This window comes from Carassius carassius, chromosome 25, assembly GCF_963082965.1.
Source record: "Carassius carassius chromosome 25, fCarCar2.1, whole genome shotgun sequence".
NCBI classification, from domain to species: Eukaryota; Metazoa; Chordata; class Actinopteri; order Cypriniformes; family Cyprinidae; genus Carassius; species Carassius carassius.
The window spans coordinates 9,039,509-9,066,725 of record NC_081779.1 but is presented as its reverse complement, the minus strand read 5'-3'; the positions used below and the strand labels follow the sequence as shown (position 1 = coordinate 9,066,725).

Here is a 27,217-nt window from a genome sequence, read left to right as displayed (position 1 = left end):
CATGCTTCAATAACGCGGCCTCTTTGCCAACACAATACATTTATTTTACCTTTATTTAACCAGGTTAACAGACATGAGGATGCATTTCAAAAGTTGTTTGAATCCACTAAAATGCTTATTCAGCTGCAACAGTCATGTAAGTGTGACGTACAGGTTAATAATGTGGGCTAATTCAGATTTTGCTGTGTCACAGATCCATGTTTTCCTCACCTCTAAGAGCTGTGACTGTGGGATAGAGCCATTAGTTTCCTGACACCACGCTACCATCTGCTCCGGAAAAAAGTTCTGTGAGAGCAAGATAAAGGGTGAGAGGTAAGAAAAGACCGTCTGCACTGAACATATGCCAGTAGTTCACAAGAAACTAAATGGATCAACTAGTGTGTGTGTGTATGAACTAAGTTTGAGCAAATGTGTTTTTTTTTCATTGATTAGTTTAAATGATTAGTAAGGAAGCCATATATAATTAATCTGTTTTAGGATCACCTCACCAAGAGCGGATGCCTTTCTTAGTAGACAATTACATAAGATGATTGTTACTAAACTGAGGGCAAAGAATGGAACAAGCTCTGAATTTGTTACAAGGGTTTGAATTTGCACTTTTTTGTTAAAGTTTTAACTGAATTCTCTTTCTGTAAATGTTTATTATTACTTTTAATATTTATTATATTCCACTGTTATCAACATCATAAAGTATACTAAATATTGGATAATGCCAGGGTTTCCCAAGCTGGGGTTCATGAATGGGTTGTGGGTTGATTCAAAGGAAGATTCAATTTTTATAAAAGTGGTAGAATTTTAAAAAGGGAAAAATAAGAAATAGAGCATACCAGCAAATTAAATTATGAATAATTTACTGTCATTGTGTGAATAATATGTAATCACAAAAAGTAACTAATGTGATTAAGTATTTTAAAATGTAGTATTTAATTACAAGTACTTAATTTTCTGAATCTGATTATGTATACAGATTACATGTGATCAGTACACTGTGTGTATGTGTAATTACAATTATTAGTTTAGATGAGTAATAAACAGATCAGCTGATCACAGTAATCAACAATTCCTTTTTTGAACAACCGTTAAATCGAGGCGTGATTCTGTACCAGTTGAGTTACAGGATCATGGTAAGAAACCAGCATACACACAAGCTGAAACTCATCTAAAGCTAATTTAGGTGAGTTGCACTAAGCATTTGCCAAAGCCACGGATTACCAAGAGCAGGTTAAGTGCTCTGTCAAAACAGACTCGGGCTAACCGGCCCAAAGATGCCTCAAGTGCTGACACACACTGTACATACCGTACTAAAGCAGAGGCTCAAATAAGATTAAGCTTTTGCATGAACATTTTTTCCAAGCATACAAAAAGTCCATGGATTACAAAGCAGGATAAAATGTTTCACAGTGTTCACATCGTAAGATGCTTATACGACACATTCAAATGTACTTGTCAAAATGCCATCAATTAAAAGGTGTTGAGTACTGGCTTATTAGAAAAAAGCAGGTTACTTGCTTAGTGAGATGGAACACGTGCAAGCTGTGCTTGAATGGCTGGAAATGGATTAACAAGGAGGTTTTTCTCACAATTGGAAAACAGGAATGTGGGAACTTTTTTAAGATATTTACATATTTAAGGGATTTATAGCTCACAGGTCATGAATCAAGTGTTCTTAGCAAGATTTTCAAGGATAATTAGACTTTAATTTCATAGGATTTAAGCATGAAGTGGTGGTCTTGAGAGGCAAGGAAACACATGGGTGGGCTGAAGGAAAACGGCTGATGTCTGTGACAACTCACCAGTGGGTTTCTGAAGAACTCGTATTTGGCGTAGTTCTTTCTGAAGAGAAACTTGCTCTCTGGAGACATGCAGGCCTGCACAGGAACAACCAGTTCATGATCTTCCAGGCACCTCTCTGTATTTAAACAGATGACATTAAAACGGTGTTAGTTACTGGCAAGGTGGCTGTTACTACTGTAACGGATTTTCACAAGATCACTTTAAGATTGCAAAACACTCTGTATCAGAGCATAATGGGATGTGTTGTGACCTCTGAAGCTGGGGTATATTTAAAACCCTGTCAAGGGGACATTTTTATAAAAAAAAGTTTTGCTAACCACTAAGCCACAGTAGTTAAAGCATGTAAAAAACACATTTAAACAATGTTTTTAATGCTTTTATAATTTCTTTAAAAAAAAAAAAAAACGTATACACTGCATACGTATATACAAATATAAAAACATTAAAATGAGAATATTTAAAGGGTTACTTCATCGAAAAATCTAAATTATGTCATTAATAACTCACCCTCATGTCGTTCCAAACTCGTAAGACCTCCGTTTATCTTTGGAACACAGTTTAAAATATTTTAGATTTAGTCCGAGAGCTCTCAGTCCCTCCATTGAAGCTTTGTGTACGGGATACTGTCCATGTCCAGAAAGGTAAGAAAAACATCATCAAAGTGGTCCATGTGACATCAGATGGGCAGTTAGAATATTTTGAAGCATCGAAAATACATTTTGGTCCAAAAATGGCAAAAACTACGACTTTTTTTTCATCATTGTCTTCTCTTCTGTGTGTGTTGTGAGAGAGTTTAAAACACAGCAGTTTGTGATATCCGGTTCGCGAACGAATCATTCGATGTAACCGGATATTCTTGAACCAGTTCACCAAATCGAACTGAATCGTTTTAAACGGTTCGCGTCTCCAATACGCATTAATCCACAAATCAATTAAGTTGTTAACTTTTTTAAAGTGGCTGACACTCCCTCTGAGTTAAAACAAACCAATTTCCCAGAGTAATTCATTTACTCAAACAGTACACTAACTGAACTGATGTGAAGAGAGAACTGAAGATGAACACCGAGCCGAGCCAGATAACATTAAAATGAGAATATTTTATAATGAGCCAGATTTTGGACCAAAATGTATTTTCGATGCTTCAAAAAATTTTTACGGACCCTCTGATGTCACATTGACTACTTTGATGATGTTTTTATTACCTTTCTGGACATGGACAGTATACCGTACACACAGCTTCAATGGAGGGACTGAGAGCTCTCGGACTAAATCTAAAATATTTTAAACTTTGTTCCAAAGATAAACGGAGGTCTCATGGGTTTGTAACGACATGAGGGTGAGTTATTAATGACATAATTTTGATTTTTCGATGAACTAACCCTTTAAGTATAAAATAGATTGCAAATTATATAATCTATTAGGGGTGGAACGGTTCACTGAAAAAAAAATTTAACCGTTTGGTTCACCACACACGGTTCGGCACGCACTGGGACCGTGGTTCAACCTAAATCTGACAAAGCATCTGTAATATGGTTTGCTATAAATAGCACGTAAAACAAACAGGGTTCAGCTAATATATGTTTCTGTTGATGGATGCACGCGCAGTGAGAAGATTTGTGCGTGCGCTCATCCGAAGCGTGCAAACCCGCACCTCAGAATGTGCACAAATATTAAGCTCTCTCTAAACTATTGTGTTTAAATGGACAAATTCACACATAAATTGTCAAAATGCATGTCTTGGTAAGTATCCTACAGCAGACATAACCAGCTGAACATTGGCCTTCTCTATCAGTGCACTGGATCAGTTCATTCTCTTAAAGTGACAGTCTTTATATTAAATTAAATTAAAATTAAATTAAAATTCAATTAATGCATTTAGCAGACGCTTTTATCCAAAGCGACTTACAGTGCATTCAGGCTATCAATTTTTACCTATCATGTGTTCCCGGGGAATCGAACCCCCAACCTTGCGCTACCAATTGAGCTACAGGAACACTAAAATATAAATATATTATAAATATTAAATATTAAATCGAACAGCAACAACAAAGAAATCACTCACTGCTCTTGATTGAAAAGCTTTTCTAACTTTAACAAAGAATCATCTTATTCATCAGTTTATACAGTCCAATAAGCAATGTTTCAATAAAAAATGAATTTAAAATACGATTTATATATTCATGCTCAGTCTAATGTTTTTAATAATCCAAATCTGTCAGAAATATGCAGTAATCTGTTAAACATTTAAATGTTATATTTAAATTCATGCATGTGGCAGAAGCTTTTAACCAAAGTGTTTTACGGTGAATTCAAGCTTTACATTTTTTCATTATGCATGATCCCTGGGAATCAAACCCGTGACCTTGACGTTGCTCTACCAGTTAAACAGCAAGAACAGACATGTTGAAAACTGTCAAATGAAATATTTAAATATCTAACATTACATGATGCCCTATAATGAGAAAACGAGACAAATTAACCATACACTGTAATGTCTATGCTTCTTAAGTATAGCAGTACTCATATGTCAAAGACAACAAAGCACTGGCTCAAACCCCATCTAATGTATCTGTTGTGCATCTGATCCCTCATCCTCTAATTCACTCCTCCGAGAAGAGCACAAGAGAAGGAGAGGGAGCATGACTGTGTGTATGAAAGAGAAAGCAAGGGAAAGTGAGAGGCATTGCAGAGGGATGAGGTCATGTATTTAGCTTGATTGCACCGAGGGCAGCAAAGTCAGCATAGTCTCTCTGCTAATGGCTTACGTAAGAGCAACGTTTCCAGAAGGTTTCCGTAATGTTGACACTCTAATGTCTCCAGAAGAGATGAGGGGAACACATCTAACTACACCACATAATATTTGACCTCTCCAGAGATGTCAGCTCAACAAAAGAGACCACACCTTCATCATACCATGTGATCTGCACAATCATGCAAGCGTCACGACTTTCCTTGATAGATTTAAAGTGGACGATTTAAAATAAAGAGCTGATTGTGTCCGCCTGAATTATTTCAGAAGCTCAATAAAGGGCTTTTTAACACCCTACAAGAGCAATGACTGCATCTCTAAAGGTCAGGCAGAGTTAAATCTGTTTAGTATGATTTAGACAAGGGTTAATCTGTAATCTGCCTGAGAAATAGGCAGCCACACGTGTCCTCAGTGATTGCCTACGAGATTAAGCACTAGTTCTTCACAAACCTTATCTTTTCTATGCTCATCTCCTCAAAACTATCTGTATTGCGAATTCAGGTTAGACACTCTACGAGCGGGCACGCATACAAAATGTGCAGCCGTGCATGATGTATAAAGTCGTTTTTGAGAGCTTAAGTGTTAATAGGAGAACAAATATGTATGTTTATATAAGACTCTGAGTCTGGGCTTGCTGAAAGTTGATTTCCTGTTACACGAAATGCAGTGCACTGGGAACCCAGTGTCCCTGGACAGAACACCGTGTCCTCTTAGACTGGGTGTGTGCCACGCGCACAAGTCATACAGACGCAGAAAATTAATGTATACACGTATGGTTGGCTTACCCAGACCAAGCAGGGAATGATGCTCCACTAGCGACCAGCAGTTGTCATCCAGGCAGTGGTTCTTGTAGACCAGGAACTGACACACATCTCTAGCCGTCATGTCGGCGGGGACTTCCACAACTTTTCCCACACCATCCTCGCTGAAAACCTTGATGATCTGTTGAAGACACACACAGATTGTCAATTAATATGACCTGAAGGCGATGTTCTCAACGAGTCTAATTTGTCGAACAACTACAGACACACTTTCGCACAATGCTCCACACCGGATTATTTTCACAGCTTGCATTTCGAGAATTTAGCCTTGTAATAGTCCTGTGTGAACCATCTAAACTAAACGCTATGTGATTCAAATACAAACTTTTCAGGTAGCGAAGAATAAATATGATGCTTGAAGGGAAAAAAACACATTTATTTTCACTTCGTTCATGTTTTTGTTGTAGCAAACCATGCACATCTGTTTATGTGGTCCTTAGCTCAATCCGCATGGACTCTTATCGTGTTTAGATGGAACCTGGCGCTCATAAGCATGACTGACTTGAACACGCACGCACAAGAGGATATACTCCATTAATAGGCAGAATTCACGTTAACACCAAAGCCAACGGCCCAGATACAAAGAAAGGAACAGAAAAGGGAGAAATTCTTCCAATGAACGTGCACACAAAACAAGAAATTACTTATGCAAGTGCACAACTAGATACACACATTCATGCACAAATGCAAACATTTGCAACTATTATAGACACCTTTTTTTTTTTTTACTAAAAGCACAGAAGCAGGGAACAGTAGTGTGCAATTTATGCACAAATGCACAAAGATGATCTGCATGACTAAATTGGAAATGTTTTTATATCGGCATCTGCAAGAAGTGTATGGTTTTCTTGGAGAAAGTAGTTACTGTCAGTCTTACCTCTACAGCCTGATATAAGCAACAGTCCGGCGAACACGATGGCATTTTCACTCTGAGACAACCTCTGCTCACTCACACGGCGAGAGAGAGTGTGTGAGTTAGAGAGAAAGGGAGGAGAGAAGGGGAGGAGGAAAGAAAGCGAGAGGATGAGAGGAGTTGAGAATGGGCAGAGGGTTGAGATGAGACCAAGAGAGTTGCTGAAACAAGAGAGGGAGAGAGAGAGAGAAAAGAAGGGAGAGAGACTCAGCTGACAAGCAGCTTGTGTCCTACAATACTCTGCTGGATTAAGCTGCGAGAAAAAGACTGAGAGAGATGACTAGGATTTCAATTGGTCAATAAAATTAATATAATGGGTTTCCCTTCATTTAGCCATTCCAAACATAACTTTTTTTTCGTCCATGGAACAAAAAGAGATTACATGGGAGAGGATAGCCGCAACAAAGAAAATTAATTGGGGCCGAGTCCATCTTGCTGTCAAATCTTATTCAAATATAGCTGACGTCAATGATGGCAAACATCATAAATAATGTGACTGTGCTGATAAATTTCATATATAATTAAAATTAAATTAAAATATAAAACATTAAATTTAGTAATAAAATTGTAAAATATCACCGGTGTTTAACTTAAGATCTTTAGTATTTGTTTACCAAAACAAAACACAGAATGCAATCAAGCATTTAAATATGCGTGTAATAATTGTACTTTGTTTATTTTCGTTTTTAAAGTGCGATAAAAACATATACTTTTTATTAGAATTAAAAAAAAGTTAAATGAAAAAAGTTGATTTCATTAAAGTTGTGCACATTTTTTCTCTCATTTTATTATCATATACTTTTTTATAGAAACTCCTCTATATACCCCCTTCCATCTCGTCCTCTCATCTCTCCCTTTTGTCTCTCCCTCTCTCTTTTCCACAACCTTACTCTCTCTTTCTCCCCCACATCAAACTCTTTCTTGGCTTGTGTCAAAGTTTCAAATTCTTTCTGGAAAGCCTTGAGACAGAGCCCCACATCCAGATCTCGACACACACACACACACACACACACACACAGAGTGAGATTTTGTCCTCATTCTTTTTTTTTCACTCCCATTTCCCCCCTGAAGTTTGACTTTGAACGCCAAAGAAAACCGTTCCCTCTCTTTTCTTAAAACTCCGCGTATCACAACTGGCGAGTGTTTCTTAAACACACACATCAGTGGCCAAATCCCAGCAAAAAATCCCTCCTCCCACAACACTTCCCCAGTAAAACTAGTGATTTTCTTTCTCATACTCTACATTCTGAAAACCTTACCAGTTCTCAGTATTTGAAGATGTATGTACAAGTATGGTAAATAATAAAAAAAAAAAATTCAAAAACATACCATTCAGTCCTCTCAGACAGAAGACAGCAGTATCATGTAATCTGACTCGACACCATGAAGAAAAGGATGTTGAGGGTTGAGTTATTGGCGAGACCAGTATAGCGGTGGAAACTGTTTGCAGAGCATTGTTTCATGGCTCATTCTTAGTTAAGCATATAGCATTCTACTGCTGCAAATACTATTTTCTACAAGCTTTACGACGTAAGATCGTTTACCCAATGTTGTTCAAACGCATCCTCACAATCATGTGGCTACGAGCAAACGTTTGCTCTGCACTGCTCCATCCTGCCTCCGCGGGTCACATGGGAGGATCTTTAAATGTTAAATAAAGGTTTTGCAAACATTGAGGGTCACATGGCAACAAAGTATTTGTTGGGAGTTAATAGAGGGCGATTGAGGCATTGTTCAGAGTTTGTATAAAGAGGGGAGAGGTAATCCAGAAATAGAACAGAGGTCACAGTATATGGCCAATACTTTTGATACATCAGGTTCTGTGATTATATATGCACAGATATAAAGCTTATTTATATAAACAGGAATACGGTTAGAAACCGTTAAATCGATATAAATACAGTTAGATGGCAAGACAGACAAGTACACAGCTAGTTAGGAATATATATATATATATAAACACACACACATATATATATATATATACACAGTTAGAAAGATGTATAATTAGTTAAATAGGTGTATAGTTGGACAGTTAGACAGATAAATATGCCTTATGATACTTATATCATAGACCAGTATATAGTTACATAGTAACATAAACAGGTATACAGTTACAAATACAGCTAGAAAGGTAAAATTCAAATAGATAGACAGGTATATAAGTTTAGCAGTATGTAGATAAATAGTTAGATAAACAGGTATATTGTACTGGTATACAGTTAGTAGATAGACGGGTGTAAAAGGTAGATTGTTACACAGTTAGGTAGTTACACAGATAGAGGCAGTTGGGTATACAGTTAGATATTTAGTTAAAAAGACAGCTAGATAGTAAGACAAATAGTAAGATTTCAGTAAATGAGCATGCGAGTGAGTGCAATACTCCGCTGTGACATAATCAAACTCATGTGCATCTAAAAACTGCCCTGGGTTTTGTGTGTGTGTAAAGCACAGAGCATACTCACAAGCACGCAGATGCATGTAAGCATACATGAGCATAAGTGAGTGAGAAACTATTTAAACCGACTTGCCGCAGCACATAAAACACACTTATGCCAAAGACTATAGAATACGAAAGATGTGTCACTTGTATAGTTTTGCATTGGGAAAAATGCAATGCTTAATATGGCCTCTCTATCAAAGCAAGCACTGTCTTCTTAAAAAAAGAGCCAATCACTAATAGGTAGTCATCACGTCAATGCAGTTGCCGTTAGAAGCTCCAGTTGCTATTGAAACAGCATTCTGAGACGCACTCTTAGGACTGTGCATGCGCACTGGCTGGTCTAGTCTAAAAAAAAAAATGCTATTTGAGCAAAATAAACACTTTTTATGAGACGGCTGTTGTCAGATTTCATTTGGTTATTTCAAATATGAAATTGAATTGTAAGGTTTTAACCAGTTTTGGAGAACTTGATGTTTCCCCATTCAAAGAGATAGGAGCTGCACTTGCATGCCCAAGAGGCGTTTCAAAGATGTCTGCTGAGTGAAATGACTTGCTTTAAAGGGATTTTGCTTATGCAAGACTGATCCCCACAGCGGAAGATCAAAAACATAAGAAACAAGACATTATCACAGATAAAAGACTGAATAACCGAAAATGGTAAATTGAACTTAAACAGCCATCCATTTAAATGAAAATAATGTTTTATGTATTGTACAACTTAGCATGATAAAACACTGTCTAAGCTAGAGTAAATTAAATAAGTGCAAAATACTATGAGAAACCAGTGGCTCTCTAGAAATACGGCCCTGTGAGTTCATAAACAGTCCTGTGTGCTGCGATCACTCACCTCACTCTTATTACCTAACTAGACAGTGCAAATTTGATTTGAACCCCACACAGGCCTGATGCACATGCATGTACACTCAAACTCATGCATAATTACCATCTGCAGTTTGCTGAACCCTACGTGACCCTGACTTTCAGTGACATCACAAATATACTGTAAAAATCCACATTCACAGGCAAAAAATATAACTTGCCCTGACATACATACACACACACGCCTTTGTTTAGAGATCTTAGGGGATAGACGTCAGTGACAGCTTTGGAAGTTTCAGGTTTCACTGAGAGGAGCCAGTCCGTGTGTGAGATACAAAGAGAGAGAGATATGTTTGTGCAACCCAGCGTGTTTCACAGTTTATCAGCAAGTGGAAACAAACCCTGAATGAATAAAGGATAAAAACAGAGATGACCGGGATACATATGACACAATATGACATATGCATATCGAAAAGTAGAGTGCAACCATTCTTGGAGAGGTGACTCTATAGAGAGAGAAAGCTTTTATTAAAAATGATCAAAAAAGCTGATTTAAAAAAAAAATAAAATACATTTGAATTTCAATTCAAATAAATAAATGCATACAAATTAATTCTAGATTTCTGATCTCAGACTTTGAACCTCACTGTACATTAATAATACTATATATATATATATATATATATATATATATATATATATATATATATATATATAATATAGAATAACACTATATTGCATAACTTGTATAACTAAATTAACTATTACCGAGTTTCATTCCTCATCTGCATTTTCCACACAGTCATGTTTCCACCAACTTGGAAGCAGAAGGTCAGAACACATTGTCGGTGTAACAAAAATAAAATAATGTGTATTGTATGTGTATTTAATTTATATATATTAATTAAATACACACAAGTTTAAATTTGAATTAGCATTAAAAGATTAAAACACAGAACATTAGGCTGTAGTCTGGCACTAGGACTGAAACATATTTATTATCCCATGGTCTTCAGTGTCCATCTCACTCCACAAGCAATATAGAGATCCAGCAATCATCATGAGTCGGTACATTGTTTCTCCTGAAATGTTATTTTCCAATTAACTGACATCAAAAGACCAGACATAGATACCATTTGAGATAAATTAAGAATGAAGAGGGACAAGGGTAGTTTTAGGAGAGGATTATTTTCTCATGCTGTTGTTTTCAGCAATGTTGGCACATGTCATCTCTCAGGGGTTTGTGTTGCAGTCAGCTGACTGGGCAGTGTGTGAGAGTGAGAGTGTGTGTGTGTGTGTCCTAAGGCTCTGGCACACAATCCGAAGCAAACTGGTGTTGAGTGTACACTAGGGTGGAGACAGGATCCACACGCACAGACATATTCAACTCTGCTGCAACAGTGTTTCATTTCACAGCACAAACCTTTAACGGGTCACCTGGGAGGGGATTTTTGGCAAGGGTTCTGCTAAATGGGGCATCTGAATTTGTTTGACTGTGTGAACTAAGAATACAAAGTGGCTCTCCCACAGAGCATGTCTCAGGAGACAGGTAAACCAAATATGTGGATCGTCAGTGTGATAGGTCTAAAAAAAGTTTAAATGTGCATCATCCTACTTAACTGCATGAAACGAGACCGGGAACCCAATGCCCTCCTCACCGTTTTAACAGGAGTATAAAGGTATAACAATGAAACCTTGCTAACTCAGCAATAAGATAAGTGGGTATGTAACACATCTGATCCAAAACTACCCTAAAACAGTATTTTAGCAAATGCCTAGCATACAAGGCATTCCGAAAGAATGTTAATTACTACCAATACATTTTAACATTTCAAACTGAACAAATAAGTTAATGTTTTCTGAATAGATGGATGAACAGATCTTAGAAGTTTAAAGCTAGAAAGTTAAACGTTTATTTTTAGTTCATGACAGCTAATGCTTTAACTAATATTAATGAATTGAAATAAATAAATATATATATATATATATATATATATATATATATATATATATATATATATATATATATATATCAAATACAAAATAATTCTATTGCTGTGTTCATATAAACAGGAGCATCTCATGAGCATCTGCTTATAAAAGGGTGTCAAATTAAATCAAATTAAATTCCTCATGACCTGACAATGCCACGTTCACAAGCAGTCAATTTAATTGACTTCTGTTCCAATTATTTTGTGCTGACTCACTGGGATTTGGGGCATCACACCCAGTAAACCTCCTTCATGACATTAAAAATGCTACATAAATAGGTGAATTAAACTGTGTGACCTTTGCTACTTAGAGTCTTACCTTAAACACATAAGCGTGACTAGCCATGCCTCAAATGCTGTGTGTGTCAGGTAAACAAGTATTTGAAACATATAGGTGTTGTTTCAATTGAGCAAATGCTTTAGCCGTGCTCCTATAGAAACTGTAACACACACCCATGTATTCATATGTGAAAAGTCACATGGTAAATTCTATGCAACATACTCCTTAGAAATCCCTCTCATCTAAGGTGGGTTTTGGATGGATGTGAAATAGGACAGCGCAAACAAGCTGAACAAGACAAATGTTTTGTGCAAATGTGCAAGGAAACCAGACGCCTAACATACATCCAAAACAATCGGCCATTGTATAAGTACAGTGAATGTTAACTAATTCGCTAGAGATAAATTAAGCATTGTACAGTACAGTTTCGTACACTCTCTTACACACACAACAAGAGAGCCATTCAAAGAGAACAAGAAAGATGATACAGAGGAATTTGATTTCTCCAATCAGGCAAAGCATTCATGGAAAGTCTCATCAGCTGACTGCAACATCCCGAGGACAAGACAGACTAACAAAAAAAAGTGCGGTCCCATGCTGCTCGGAGCACTCGAGTTCAGTTATAAGTTAACAAATTTCAGCCTTTGTCTCCTATATGAGGGCGTCTAAGCTTGGCTGAACTGCAGTTTAAAGAGTAAGTGAGGACAGAGTATACAAAGGTTTCTTTTACAACATTTAGAAGCCAGAAGACAAACAATACAGTTCAATGGAAAATCTGATTTTAATATCTAATTTATGGTATTTTTTATTTCAGAATGAATCGGTTTGGTCTGAGAGAGTCAAAATAGCGATGAAAAATCTCAAAAGATTGTACGTTTTCTAGGGTAACTCTATAGAGTATATTGCAATATTGTAATATGATGTGGCAGATGTGACTTTGAAGCTTTTACCAGTGTGAGAAACAGAAGAAAAGCAAAGGGCATTTTTTGTCCATCTCAACACCTTGAAGGGTTTGAACCTACAACTTCTAGACAACCAGCCTAAATTTTTCACAACTAAGCTAAAGAAATACCAGAGGTATTATAGTTGCTAAAACTAAAACAAAAAACTTTTTTTGTTAAGTGAAACAAAATACATGTTAACTGAAATAAAATCATATGATACCATCATTCTCAAATAAAACCACAAGCCAGCAGCCTGAAGATTCTGTTCTCTATCGGCATGCAAATGTATACCAAAATGTTAAGAAGACCTGATATATGGCATGAAATGCACCCATATTGTTTTGATTTGTTGCTACCTGTACGTTCAAAAAATCCAGACTAACTGGAAACAAAGATGACTAGCTCAAAAAAAAAACACACATTAGGTGTCACTGTCACTCGCACAGATGTGACTGTGTCGGTTTTGTGTGTGTTGCTAGCACTCAATCACTTGTCAATTTATGGTCTGACTTTTACGAGAGTCTTCAGGGCCTGGTGTCGTTTCGCACTGTACACAAACTCACAGACACGCACGCACCCCCTGCGGCTCCACGCTCTGGCTCGCTGCCATTAATCACTTGAATCCAGCAGAGGTCATGGCAGGTTCAGCGCTTGAAACTCAAGTTACTACATCAAAGATGGATCACTCATGCACAGAACACTGTATTAGTATTTGTATGCAGAAGGGGAAAGCTGACACACATAAATAAAGAAAAGAGTAAATAAGAAAATCTAGCGAATCCTAATTAATCCCACTGCGGCAGACCTGTGCGCTCTTGCCGTTTTAAACAAACACACATAACACCACTCGGAGATGTTACACACAAGCTTGCAGTTGAAGTCAAAACTGACCCCATTTAATTTCTTTAAGGCATGTTTTGGATCTTATTGTGGACAATTCATCAATGCACATCATTCTGAAAAACATTTACATTTATGTCTTCTGGGCATTTAAACTACGTACTTTTTCTAGGGCATTTAAACTACGCACTTTTTATCTGTCCATGCATTCATGGGAATCAAACATACATAATTATTAGTGCTATGCTCTACTAGTTTATCTACAAAAAATACTTAATAAATATTTAATTATTTAAATGTTTAAATTATAAGATTATATCAAAATCATCTAATCTTTCATTTTTTTATTATTTAGTTACATTTAAGTTTTAGAAGTTCACACAGGTTATATAATTTGAAATCTAACTTCAAACAGTCTCTTACTAAACCGATTTCTTGAAAAGTTGTGTTAGCTTTCTTGAAAATTCAAATCTTTAATATGTTGGTTTTGCAATTTTGCTATTTATCGCACACAAGCATGGCCAAGTACTTATTGGGGTGACAGTAGAGTTGTAAATTCATACATCACACAAATGCATTCACCTGTCAAAAAAGGTACGGATTGAATCTGCTTTGTATTTGAGCAAGAGAGCGTATGATTTCAGTTGCATATGCAGGCAGAGTGTAATCCTGTCTAGTCTGAGGCCAGTGGCAGTATAAATACAAAGACGCTCAGATAAACACACATACAGAAAGACCTCTGTGGAGCATTGCACGAGAAATTACAAAAGATTCCATCTTTGTGACGCTTACTGACAGAAATCTCAAGCACCTGATTATAATCACGCTAACGCACTGTCAGTATCACAAACACAGCAGCAGCATTTATTCCATTCCCACGCTCAGCATGAGACCACATTAAGCAATGCGTGTTGTGCCCATGTCATGCACGCCAAAGCCTGGCCAAATCTGTCTGATGCCCGCCGGTCACAAAGGGTCAGACAATCCTCAGAGATCATTAAGAAACCACATGTGTGCATAACCCATCTACAGCATTTTTCAGTAGTAATATCATCTACACAATTATGCCCAAAAAGTATTGCCAACCATAATTAGACATAGCTTACTGGTGTGACCTCCAAACTCTCTGAAAAAATACCATAACCAGCATCAACTTAGTCAGAACTTTTGGGAACAAACAAAGTATATGAACAAAGGTCAGAAATATTAAGGCTGGGTGGTGTAACAGTATGTACAGTGTGATTTTGCTATACACAGTGAAAAAGACAGCTGTACATTATTCAGGTGTAACTGAAACTTTAATATTAGACTTCATTTGACTTGGAAAATGGTTTACAATCAGGGTCTGGAGTCTGTTTATAATATCAGTTTTACTGTTTTTACTCTCTCAAGTGTTACATAATTATGAATGTTTGTTCACGGATGCCAGATGTATTCGTTTGTTATGAATGGTCTTATCTTTTGGTCCATGAAGTACCAAATAAAAAAATGATAAATCACATACATTTCGCTGGATTATCTTCAAACTGTCAGCACCATATGATTATTTCAAATATAAGCCATTTCTAACTTAATTTCCAGGAATAATAACTATAATGTAATATACTATAAATGTATTATTGGTACAAATTTATGAATCATTCTGAGGAGGAGTTAAAAGCTATTCTAACGACATCTTCCTCTAATTTTTATTATTTATATCCATATACACTACCATTCAAAGGTCTGAGGTCAGCGAGTCAGTGAATCAGCATACGAGTGTGATTTCTGAAGGATCATGTGATACTGAAGACTGGAGTAATGGCTGCTGAAAATTCAGCTTTGCCATCACAGCAGAAACAAAATGCATTTTTAAATATCAAATACACGGTTAATTATAATTGTTATAATATTTCACAATGTTACTGTGTTCATTTACAATCAAATGAATGCAGTCTTGGTGAGTTTAAGAGACTTATTATAAAATTAAATACAAATCTTACCAGCCCCAAACTTTTGAATAGTTTATATTATTTCCATTTAACCAATTTCTGCTTTTCTGATTCTTAGGATGCATAAATAAATAAATGAATACAAGAACACATTGTTCACTTAACTTTAATCACTTAACTTTGGGACCAAAATCAACATGAACGTTCAGGATGTCCTATACATCTTGACAACGGAACTCTTACCTCAGCAGACTGCCTTGGGTTCAACCTCAAAGCTAAAGCAGCATCCTGTTTTCAGATTTCTTTCGGTTGTTCTCACTCACTCAAGGGCAAAAGCACAAAAAGAGAAGAAGACCATGTTTTCAAACAATTCCAAGTCATTCCAAACAATCTTGTGGCCCTAGTCTAGACAAAGAATCTCTTCCAGCTGTATGTTCAAAAGAACTAAACCTTTCCAAGCTTACTGTAGTCTGTATACCTGAAATGACTCAACAATGACCACTCACACTACAGCGTAAAGTACATAGTGTGTTCTCAGCACTGCCACAATAACCACTATAGAAGATACTTGCATAAATGTTCTTTATGATGGACCAACACTGTTAAAAACGCACAGAGAATTAACAGGATGGCATGTTTGCATAGCACAAAGAAACTGATGGGGATGTTGTTGAACTAAATCTCCAAATTAAGTAGACCAAAATTCATAGCACACAGAAATACTGGGTGATAATATACTGCATTTTTAAATTGCTCTAATTTTTATCAATACACATCAAACCGAAGAAAATATTCACAAATGACAACAATTCCGCTTCGTCTGCCAATTTGGATGAAGATTTCCACTTGAGCTTGTTGCAGTGCATTCTGGAATAAACTTGGGAGGAAAAGACAGAACGTCAAGGAAGAATGACAAAATGAATGAAAGAAAAAAATTATTGATTGAAAGGAAGACCAAAAGAGTGACAGTACAAAATAAAGAATCAATAAAGACAAAAAACAGACACGCAAAACAAAAGAAAAAGAATGATCAAGCTAACAAACGATATAATGAAAAAGAACGAAAAAGGTACAAACAAACAAAACGTGAACAAAAGAATGAACAAAATGAAAGAACAAAGCAATCAAAATTTACAAAAAAGTGAGCAAATGAAACAATGAAATAGAACAAAAGAACCTACAAAAACAACAAAAGAGAACAAAAGAATGAACAACCAAATTAATTGAAAAGGAATAAAAGAAAAAAGAAACAAAAAAGGAACAAACAACAAAAGAAAGAAAGAAAAAAAGAGAGAAAGAAAGAAAGAAAAAAGAGAAAGAGAGAAAGAGAGAAAGAAAGAAAGAAAGAAAAAGAAAGAAAGAAAAACTTCGGGCCCTATGATTTCCACAGTGGACAGAATTGCGGAATCAGGTCATAAAAATGGAATTTACTGTAGGCTTATAACATGGAATGTCATGGAATTTGCCAAATTTTGGATGAATAAATCAAAAGTAGGTCAGAACTAGAAAACGCAATATGGAATTATGTCTTTGAATATTAAACTGCAAAAATACTTTTTAAATGGATAAAAATTGTGGTATTGTAGTAGTCTATAGCAGCTGATGGGGCCGTAGGTGATTGATCAGACAGAATAGAGAGAAATAGAAATTGGACAAAGGAGTGTTGGATAGACTGTGCCAAGGGTGTTGACAACAACAAAATGATCATATTCACATGAAAAGACAAAAATAGAGCCAAGCAGCACATAAAGGACATCACAAGACGTCACCCCATCCGAGGTGAGGTCACTCCCAGTGAAGAACTGGAAACACAGGACCATCCCACAATGACACAGCTCCAGGAATGCTTCAGGGAGAGGACGCACAAAACATGATCTCTGTAATGTACTTGTGCATGCCAACAAGTATAACTAAAGTTATTTTTTTTCCTTTGGAAAGGGAGCTTAGGGCAAGGCATTGTGGGAAAGGACAGAGAGGATAGGAAAGAGGAAGGAAGGGCTTTGACTGCTGGCACAGACCTGGACAAATATAAACATCCACACACTCATAAGTGGAAACGCAAGCAGTGTGTGAAAGGAAAGCAACTCTCATTTCCAAGAAAAGAGTCTCCGCTCAGAGGATGCGAAGGAAAGATATAAAGGGGGTCGAGGGCCAAAAAAAAAAAAAGAGTGACACTTTTCCGTTCGGGATTTCACACTCCTGACAATGCTTGACAAATGCACATATCATCTCATAGCGGAATCTTTATACACAAATACTGCACATTTGAAAAGTACAGGCTTTACAAACAATCCCTCTGGCTGACCCTGTGAAGTCCAAAGAGTGTGCGTGGGATGTACAGGAGATTAAAGAGGAAGCGCTATGTACGACTGCATCCTGATAAGAGTCATAGGTTCTATACTAAAAACCTATGGAGCTGCTCCACTGTCTACACTGGCTGTTACCTTCTAAGGCAGCCTCCAAGTTGAAATTTAACCTCATTAGTAACTGATCTGAAATAATCCTTACGGGAAGAATTGTGCTTCTCAATTAGCCCAAGGCCTGAAACATACTCTGTGCAACAATGTGAAAACAAACAGTTCTAGCTTCACAAGATGGATTTTTGATCATCCTAGCTCAATTTAACCCCTGGTTGCATTTCAGAACAAGGACGTATCCATGTTATTAGAGGGGTTAAATACGCACATTCACTGTTCATCAAGTTCACTGTTCATGAATACCCAATATGTCTAAACCATAGGGATGCACAATATATATCAGCCACCATATCAGTATCGGGTGATAAATGCTACATTTTTCTATTATCGGTATCAGCTCGATAAGAAAATTTGGCCGATATCTTAAAGGCCATAAATAATGCATTATTTCCTTCAGAAACAGTTGACTTGAGATGACTTGTTTGCAATATTTATGCATTATTTTATTTGCGTGTAAGATTTGTATGATGAAATTTGGTAATGAGAGAGTAAAACTATTTTTAAAATGTACACTAGGCTGCTTATGTTGAAGTGTATGGGATGTGGCTTTTATTGATGAGACCTTTTTTTGTAATCAGGCTAAAAATTTGGATATAGATTTATTGGCCAAAATATCGGCTTTCTATATATATATATATCTCGGTTATCGTATCAGACAAAATTTTCATATCGGTGCATCCCTACTAAACCAGCTAGTTTCTTTTCAGACTTTCACATCTGAGAACCCCAGAAATGTGAAAAGCATCCATTTGCACTCTTCTTCAGTAAAGCAGAGTACGTAAAGCACGCCTTCTTGGCCACCTCAAACATTTTGACAAGTGATGAGCACCTTTTGACTACTAAGGCAGGGGATTAAATATTTCTGGCTTAAGCCTTTATGTAGTTATGCTAATATCAGGCTCTAAGTTAGTTACACACAGTAGGAGACAAATATTAAATTACTTTTTTTTTTATGTCAGTACTGTAGAAAAAGTGCCTACAGGTTTCTTTCATCTTCGTGACTTGCAAATATAAAGACATTATATAGACCCATAACTTTGCTACCAATTGTAAGAGTACAGTTTTAGTTCATCGGCTTTATGCCTAAAATACTACCTACAAATGCAGCTGACTAGATTTTAAAACAACCAACGTACCATTGGCATCCATAATGCATAGTATTGCAAGGCTAGTTTTTATTTGCAGAGACAGACAAACGGCATAGAAATGTCATTAAATGCCAAAGAATCTTTTTATTTTAGAAACTAATTATTTTAGTTTATCTTAACCTCAATCAGGTTTCTCAAACAAACATATGTGAGAAAATACAAGGATGCCAGAAATACTGAAACAGAGAACTCTCATACCTGCAATATATCACTCATGTAGCATCTCATGTGTGTCTGGTGGATAATAGCTATAGGGCTCAGAGGACAGTGTCTGTTTTCAAGCCTTACATGTGACTCTGATGGCTGTGGCAGAGATCCAGGGCTCAGCACAGGAGATCCCGAGGGGCTGCAGAGCTCAGGGAAAGGGTTCGGAATAGCTGGCAAAGACGCTGGACGAACTTGAAACTCTTCTTCTTGAAGTCGTCTACAAGGGGTGACAGAGAAACAAGAAAAAAAAGACTGTACTTTGTACTGAATGCATGTTTAAATTTTTTTAAAAACACATACCGTTCCTAACACTAAAACATCTAGCTTCTTGATTACTAGTAAACATCTTCTCATTTCATTAAGATCTCACCGGTTCATTAACCATGCAGTATTCACGATATCATCCATGTTTTAATCAACATGAAACGGAGCAGGGAATTAAAGCCTTAAAGTTCATGTAAACTCCAGTGCTGTAAAGTGATAGGCTAATGAAAAATAAATCAGAAGAATCCGCATTAAATTCTCACTGCTGCATTACAGATTCTACTACAGAATATATGAATGAAACTGAGAGATCTGAAACCAACTCAGCCAACTGAGAAACGGTTCATGAACTCTTGTAGCGTTCGGCAGAGTTCAGCAGACAGACACATAGACTGCAGATGCTAAACTCGTCTTCGGGTCTTTGATCAACATCAATAAGACCAGGAATAATACATGACTGCCTCAGCGCAGTTGGAGCGACCATAATAACTGAGGGAATAACTGAGGGAATTTTTAAAATCTGAACCGTAGCAGGGGGTGTGCTGTTCAGGGTTCATGGCCGAGTCAGAACGAAAGAAGACTGTGTGTCTGTGTGAGCATGTAGAGACGGGAACCTCTGAGTGAACCCATCTCGGTGTGTGTATGCGTGTGAAACTACACCCTGCTGTCATGGAGATCAGAGAGGAGCGGATGAAAGACAGCGAATGATACAGAAGCCCGGCAGAAAGGTGAGGTGTAAAAGAGCTGATTAGAACAAGCTATCTGAGAGGATTCTGGGGAGAGAAAGATTCTGACTATCAACAGAAAGATGACTTTAAAATGTAGCACACGTACATAACATATAAATCAATAGTGTCTTAGAAGAGAGTATGAATTCTGTTTCTTAATTACAAAAAAATATTTTTAAAAAAAATATATATATATAAATTAATTAAAATAATATATATTAATGTTATTTGTAATACTTAACTGTATTTTAATCATTTAAATTACCATTTTATAAAAAAAATTAAATAAAGGATTTTAATTAAAAAAACCTTTTGCCGTAACATAGCACATTTAAGATTAGAACTTTTGTATTATTAAACTGCGCTAAATTAAATTCACATCACTAGTTATAATCAGTGAACGGTGGTGGATTTTCATATTCCTCTTGATAATCACAGCACGTGATACAAGCAGGGTTCTGACACATTTTGACCAAATCATTTTAAATTAATATAATGTCATATAAATTGATGAAATTATGAAATATTAGAGAATATCTCAGGACAACTACACTTCAGTATTTTACATTGATTAAAAGTAACAGTAAAGACATTTACATGTGCAAATAAAAAAATCGATTTCAATTCAATGCTGTTCTTTTGAACTTTATGTAATAAAAAGCCTTGAAATATGAAGCTTAAAAGCCTAAAAATTCAGCTTTGCATCACAGAAATAAATGATAATTTAAAGTATAATAAATTTAAAAACAATTATTTTAAATTGTAATAATATATCACAATATTACATTTTTTTCTGTATTTTTGATCAAATAAATGCAGGCTTAATGAGCAGAAGAAACTTCTTTCAAAAACATTAAAAATAGTAATGTTTCCAAACTTTTGGTCTGTACTATATAAATATATATATATATATATATATACACACACACACACACACTGTATTACTATAGTGTAGAAAAAAAGTAATTCACTTCGTAAATTTGCATGATTTTCCAGGCCTGGAAATCAAAATTTCACTGATGTACTCAGGTCTCTGTTATAAGTTAAGACACACACACTTACACTTTTCTATATGTGCATATACATTACCTGACAGCCTGTATGTGCATTGGCTGTGATCGTCGGAGCTTTTGGGTAGGACAGTGGGGGGCAGTCACTTTATTGCTAGGGGCCCGTGGCAGTGGGGCCACTCTGTTGCCATGGAGCCCACTGCCATCAGTGCGGTGCAAGAGAGGGGCGGAGTCTGAATGCTGGGTCCCACAGGTTGCATAGATACTCTCATAGGACGAAAGAGAGGCCATGTCATTCACCAGGGCTTCCAAATCTACATCATCCTCTGCAGCAAAACAAAACATGCACGGAAAGAGAAAGAGATTGAGTCCTAGATCACTCACAGGCCACAAAAGTGTATCAGCAGCAGCCACAATACTGACAGAAATACACTCAATCGACATCAATAGGATATTAGAATTCATTTTTATGCATAGTAATTAAAATACTATATTTGCAATATTTGTACTTCTGAACATTTGTCAAGCTGAAGAAGAATTTTAATAATGTAAAAAAAAACATTTAAAAGATTTTAGGAAAATAATATTAATAATTTTATTCAGCAAGGACACATTAAATTGATCAAAAGTAACTAAAGACACTGAACTGAATTTAAAAAAAAAAAATCTATATATATATATATATTTTTTTTTTTTTTTTCATGTATGTATACGTATACACACACAGACACACACACATACATTATATGTATATATAGCATATACATATAGCATAATATATATTAATTCTATTAATTTTATTAATTAGTGTTGAATAGTATTAAATAATTTTCCTGTGGCTCAGTGGTAGAGAATTGTGTTAACAGCGCAGGGTTGTGGGTTCGGTTTCCAGGGAACACGTTAGCTAAAAAATATTAGCCTGAATGCACTGTAGATTGCTTTGGATAAAAGTGTCTGCTAAATGCATCAATTTATTTTAATTTAATTTATTTATTAATTAATTCATATTAATTCAAAATTAAAAGTCACGCTGTACCATGGCTCCACCACATCAATATTTTATAAGGGTTTTTATTTATTTACTTTGATTATACAATTTCACTAAACCATTAAACCAATCATGGTAATTCTGAAGAAGCAAGGCATTCTCATACTGACACCGTGTTTGACTGTTGGTAAGATGCTCTTAGATTGTGGAATGCTGTTTCAGACATAATGGGATGCATGTCATCCAAAGCGTTCCATTTTTGACTCACAGAACATTCTTCCTAAAGTCTTGGGGATCAGCCAGGTGCTCTTTGGCAGATGAGCATTTATGTTCTTGGTTAGCAGTGGTTTCCACATTGCTCCTCTCCCCAGCCCACATTTCTTTGGAAGAGTTTTTTAAGGATCCACTTTGGCTTCCTGGATGATTTTAAGCTGAGCCTTTGGACACACTTTGACAGATCGGCCACAGAACATTTACCACTGTGTCCACTTGTTCTCCATATGTATTATGGTTCAGTGGTGCCCCAGAATCTCAGGAATTGATATCACAAAAACTTTAGTGTCTAGTTTGCCCTTATGTTTTATTTAGTTTCCTTTGAGTATGGTTTGCTTAATCAAATACATTTGCGTCTTGAGATGGTGTGACATAGCGGTTAAGGATCTGAGAACGTAATCAAGATTTAATGGTCTTATTTCAACAGTATTAGCATAAACTATGAAAACATTGCACTAAATGTACAATGCCACTAACAATAAATTGCCACAAGATGGCAGTATCAAATTAAATGAATAAACACCAAAGCGGTCAGCGCTTTGGTCACATTCCCCAGCCTTCCCTGATTTGATCAATCCCCTCAAATCTGACTCGGAGCAACTTATCATGAGTCAATGACCACAAAACGTTACTCACTGACATCTCCAAAACCAAATATTTCAGCAATCTTCCTCACACAGCAAACACATCATCATAATACATTCTGGTCTGTGGGAGAAACAGCAGGTGGTTTGTGGAATTGTTCAGTAATAATAGTACATGCCTGTTAAATAAAGCAAGAAGGACAGGTTCAATGGTTGGCATGCGCATTTTCACTAACTTGTGATGACTGGATTCCTTTAACCAAGTGATTCTCAACTGGTTTTGGTAACGGACCTCGAGTGGTAACCTTCACAGTACCAAAACTGCATTTTATCAATAGCACTTAGCGTTGTTTTTCCACTTCTGTCTACAACCTTATCAAGACAGCCCTGAGACACATTTTTGGGTCATGACCCATTAGTTGAGAAGCACTTTGTGCAATCAAGACCCATAAAAACAAATAAGCTTTTAAGGAGTGATTTCCTCAAACAACTGGTACGTTTAAAATGTTAGCAAATCATGCTAAATGTAATGCTAATGCAGTGTGGGCCACCAAAGTGCTTTTCCTTCATAAGCATGAACAGTTCCCATTGCTGAAACATGCCGTCCTGCATCCATCCGGGCATGTGAGGGAAAGGGAAGGCAATGAGATGGCCATGCTTTCAGACAAATACTCAGAAAGGTTCATAAACTAGCTAATAAAGGAAATTTAGCTAAGCTAGCTCACTGAGAAACAGGAGCACTACTGATATACTGGCTTAATGCTGTTCACACCAAGAACAATAACTACATAACTATAAGTTTTTAATAATTAATCTAATTCTAAGATAACGGAGAAGTCCAAACTACAACTTTAATGAAATGTCATGGGAACCGCTTTCGAATCATGATGACAAAACCATTGACAGCCAACAAGAATTCATGCTAATTCAGTGCTTGAGCATTTAATGTCTCAACAAATAAACAATAATATCAAGTGTTGGTGTGGATGCTAATATAGTTATTGTTATCCTCCTCAGAATCAGATTTTTTTTGTGTGTGAAATTTGTTGATTTGTTGAAATTAGTTTTTTTTTTTAAATACATTTTGTTCATAATTTATTCTATGTCCTTTGCAGAGTACACCAGGTTATTTTGACACGTTAAAAACTGACACAAAAAGGCATGTATAGGCAAAAACTGTTTTATTTTTTCATTTCATTTCATTCATTAATTTTTTTCCATTCAGTTTTCAGGTTTCAGGCTATTTTTAGCCAAACTTTGTACAAAGATGATTCTCAACTATGTTAGGAAAGATATAACAGAGTGATATACTAATGTACTTTATGGAATGTGAGTAAAATGTCCATAAATTGGCATTGGACCATTATGTTTTTGCTTTACATTTCAAAATTATACAGTCTAGATTAAATAAATTTAAATAAATAAATGTATGCATTTAGCAGATGATTTTATCCAAAGCGACTTACAGTGCATTCAGGCTATCAATTTTTACCTATCACGTGTTCCCGGGGAATGGAACCCCCAACCTTGTGCTTGATATGGCAACGCTCTACCACTTGAGCTACAGGAACACTACTCATGCTGCATATATGCTGCATCTTTATTTGGATCATGATTCAAATCCAGAGGTTTCTCTCATTTTAAATGGAAAGAGCACAGACAAAGCCTCAGTTTGTTCATATTAAGATTTATTTTATTTGTGTAACTTGTTTGATTTGGGGTTTGTTTTCAATTTAGTTTTGTTATATGTCAATTTCACAAAGAAACGTGCAGCAATAGCCTAATAAAATGACACCTTTCCATTTACTGTATAATGTCTTCAATATTTTGTTAAAAAAAAAAAAGAAAACATTGAATTGTGAAATCAAAAGGAGGATTTATAGTTATCATTCTTTGTGTAAAGGTCCTTTAATTTTTAACTGAACTTTGATTAAGTGCGAACAAATATTAGCTTAACTAGCTAATATACAGATTCATCTCAATGAAACAGAAGTGGCGACAGATCTTTTATTCTGTACTTTTACATAAATCAGGTGTTAAACGATTACTGAAAAACAACAAATGTAAAGCAGGAACTTGGCTTTATTCTTTGGCTTTTGAGATGTGGCCGCTGCACTCAAAAATGGAGGAAGGTAAGTGCGTTTCATGCCAACTTAAACTTAACTATATAGCTAATGTTAACTTAGCTAGCTTCCTAACAACACCTTAGCTACCTTAGCAACTGACAAGTGACCAATCAGAGAGGCTGATTCGAAAACAGGTCTAAAATCAAAAGCTCTGCTTCTGACTTCCTCTACATCAGCAGCATCAGAATGGTGCATTCCATACATACCCCAGACCCACACACTTCCGCGTGTGTCCGAGTGTAAGTGTTTGTGTATGTAAGAAGAGAGCACGTGTAAAAGAAGTCTCCTCAAACGCAAACATCCACATAAAAATAGGATGAATAGGATTGTAAAACATTGAGGTACTACAAGTACAAGATCTTCAAGAGGTACAACGAGTCCAAGTGAGTGTCAAAGAGCATCTTCCCATTGCCGCTCTCAGCGCTAAGTGGTCCAAAAATGCTTTAAGAGCTTTTAAAAGTTTTCCCCGTCTTTCCAAACACTCCCTTCCTCTTTTCTCCATTTCACATTCCTTAACTTACAGTCACATTACTAACAAGAACAAATATTACCATAATATAACATGGTATCACCATGTAAGGTTACTTTAACTTCAAAAACAAATGGTTTTACCATGTTACATTAAAAAAACCATGCTATTACCATAGTAAAAAAAAACAATATAATTACAATGGTATGACCATGGACTATAGACTTTTTTTTGTATATGATACCAAGGTAAATCCATTTTAAAAACCATGCCATTACTTTGCTACATGTAAAAGAACATACCACTACCATGGTCATATAAAAATCCATAGTATTTTAGTTAATGGTGGTGTTCCTGTATGTTACATGAACAATGTTAATCCTGTTGACTTTGGTCAGGTTCTAAAACGCCCGGCTCACCATGGTAACAAGTATCATGGTAACAGTGTTTTTGGACATTCACTATGATAATTCTACAGGGGTTTTAATACCATAATAAGCCTGCTACAAATCACATAATTAATACAGTATGTACTCACAAATTATGAATCCTTGATGAATCACATTCAAATTAATCTCGACTGCACACTAGATTGTTTGCAGGGGGGGTTTTACAAAGAGTGGTCTATTTTAGTGGCCAAGTCTGACAAGCGTTCCAGAATGATTTACAACCGTATGTTCACTTCAGTTTATCAGTTATTGTATGAGGGACACAATACTTTAGTATTGACTTCAGACCTTGTCAAACAATTAGCAATGACATACAATGGAGTTAGTTACAGAACTAATAATAACATTCATCAGCAATCTATAAGGAAGATCCTAGCTATTTTTTTTAAAAGCAGATACACCAACATCTTCAGAGGCTAATACAGACTGACTGTCTCTTTCCTGTTGTTTTCCTTTCAGCTCCCTTTCCTCACTGTGGAACTGTTTCAGAAGACCGTCCAACCTCATATACCTAGCTCTCTCTCTCTCTTTCTCTCTCTGTACTGAATATAGGTCACCTCATATAACTGCAGCCTCAACTTATAGAGCACAAAAACGGGCATGTAAGTGCAAGCATGCACACACACCCACTCACCCAACTTCTGGCCAGTGGCCACATATGACTAGAACACAACAAGAAAGATTTATAGGCTTTTACACTGTGTGTTTCCTCAAGTGTGTGTCTCTGTATGGGATACAGGACTACTGCCCTCTCGCCCTGCACTGTAGGAAGCAGCCAACAGTCCTCATGAAGAAAATGGCTTAATATATTGAGTATGGCCTTTTTTGAGGGACTCAATTTCTAAAATATAAAAGCAGCTATATTTATGTATAAAGGAAGTATTAATTGAACATGTCATGTTAACACTGTAACATTTGAAAGCCCTAAAAATAATATAATATAAAATGTACATAATATAAATTCTCACC

The 27,217-nt window shown here is 36.2% G+C and overlaps 1 protein-coding gene and 1 long non-coding RNA gene across 5 annotated transcripts in view; one reads left to right on the top strand and one right to left on the bottom strand.

Moving 5' to 3' along the window:
* Window positions 1–27,217, bottom strand: part of LOC132104108 (growth factor receptor-bound protein 10-like) — a 52,396-nt gene that overhangs the window by 4,602 nt on the left and 20,577 nt on the right. For 2 of the 3 annotated variants that reach the window (XM_059509335.1, XM_059509337.1), the window contains exons 4-8: window positions 21,439–21,685; window positions 19,439–19,574; window positions 5,329–5,485; window positions 1,794–1,909; window positions 211–285 (exon numbers count right to left, since the gene is read on the bottom strand). In XM_059509335.1, coding sequence (XP_059365318.1) covers window positions 211–285; window positions 1,794–1,909; window positions 5,329–5,485; window positions 19,439–19,574; window positions 21,439–21,685 — 731 coding nt within the window. Of the gene's footprint in view, window positions 1–210; window positions 286–1,793; window positions 1,910–5,328; window positions 5,486–6,241; window positions 6,447–19,438; window positions 19,575–21,438; window positions 21,686–27,217 lie in introns of those variants that run through there. The other variant, XM_059509338.1, reaches the window with a different exon arrangement.
* Window positions 76–27,217, top strand: LOC132104109 (uncharacterized). 2 transcript variants are annotated; one of them, XR_009423510.1, is made up of 3 exons: window positions 76–312; window positions 478–583; window positions 26,708–27,217. It is a non-coding gene; the product is annotated as an uncharacterized LOC132104109 (long non-coding RNA). The 2 variants fall into 2 exon arrangements; XR_009423511.1 differs by lacking the exon at window positions 26,708–27,217 and adding an exon at window positions 1,708–1,831.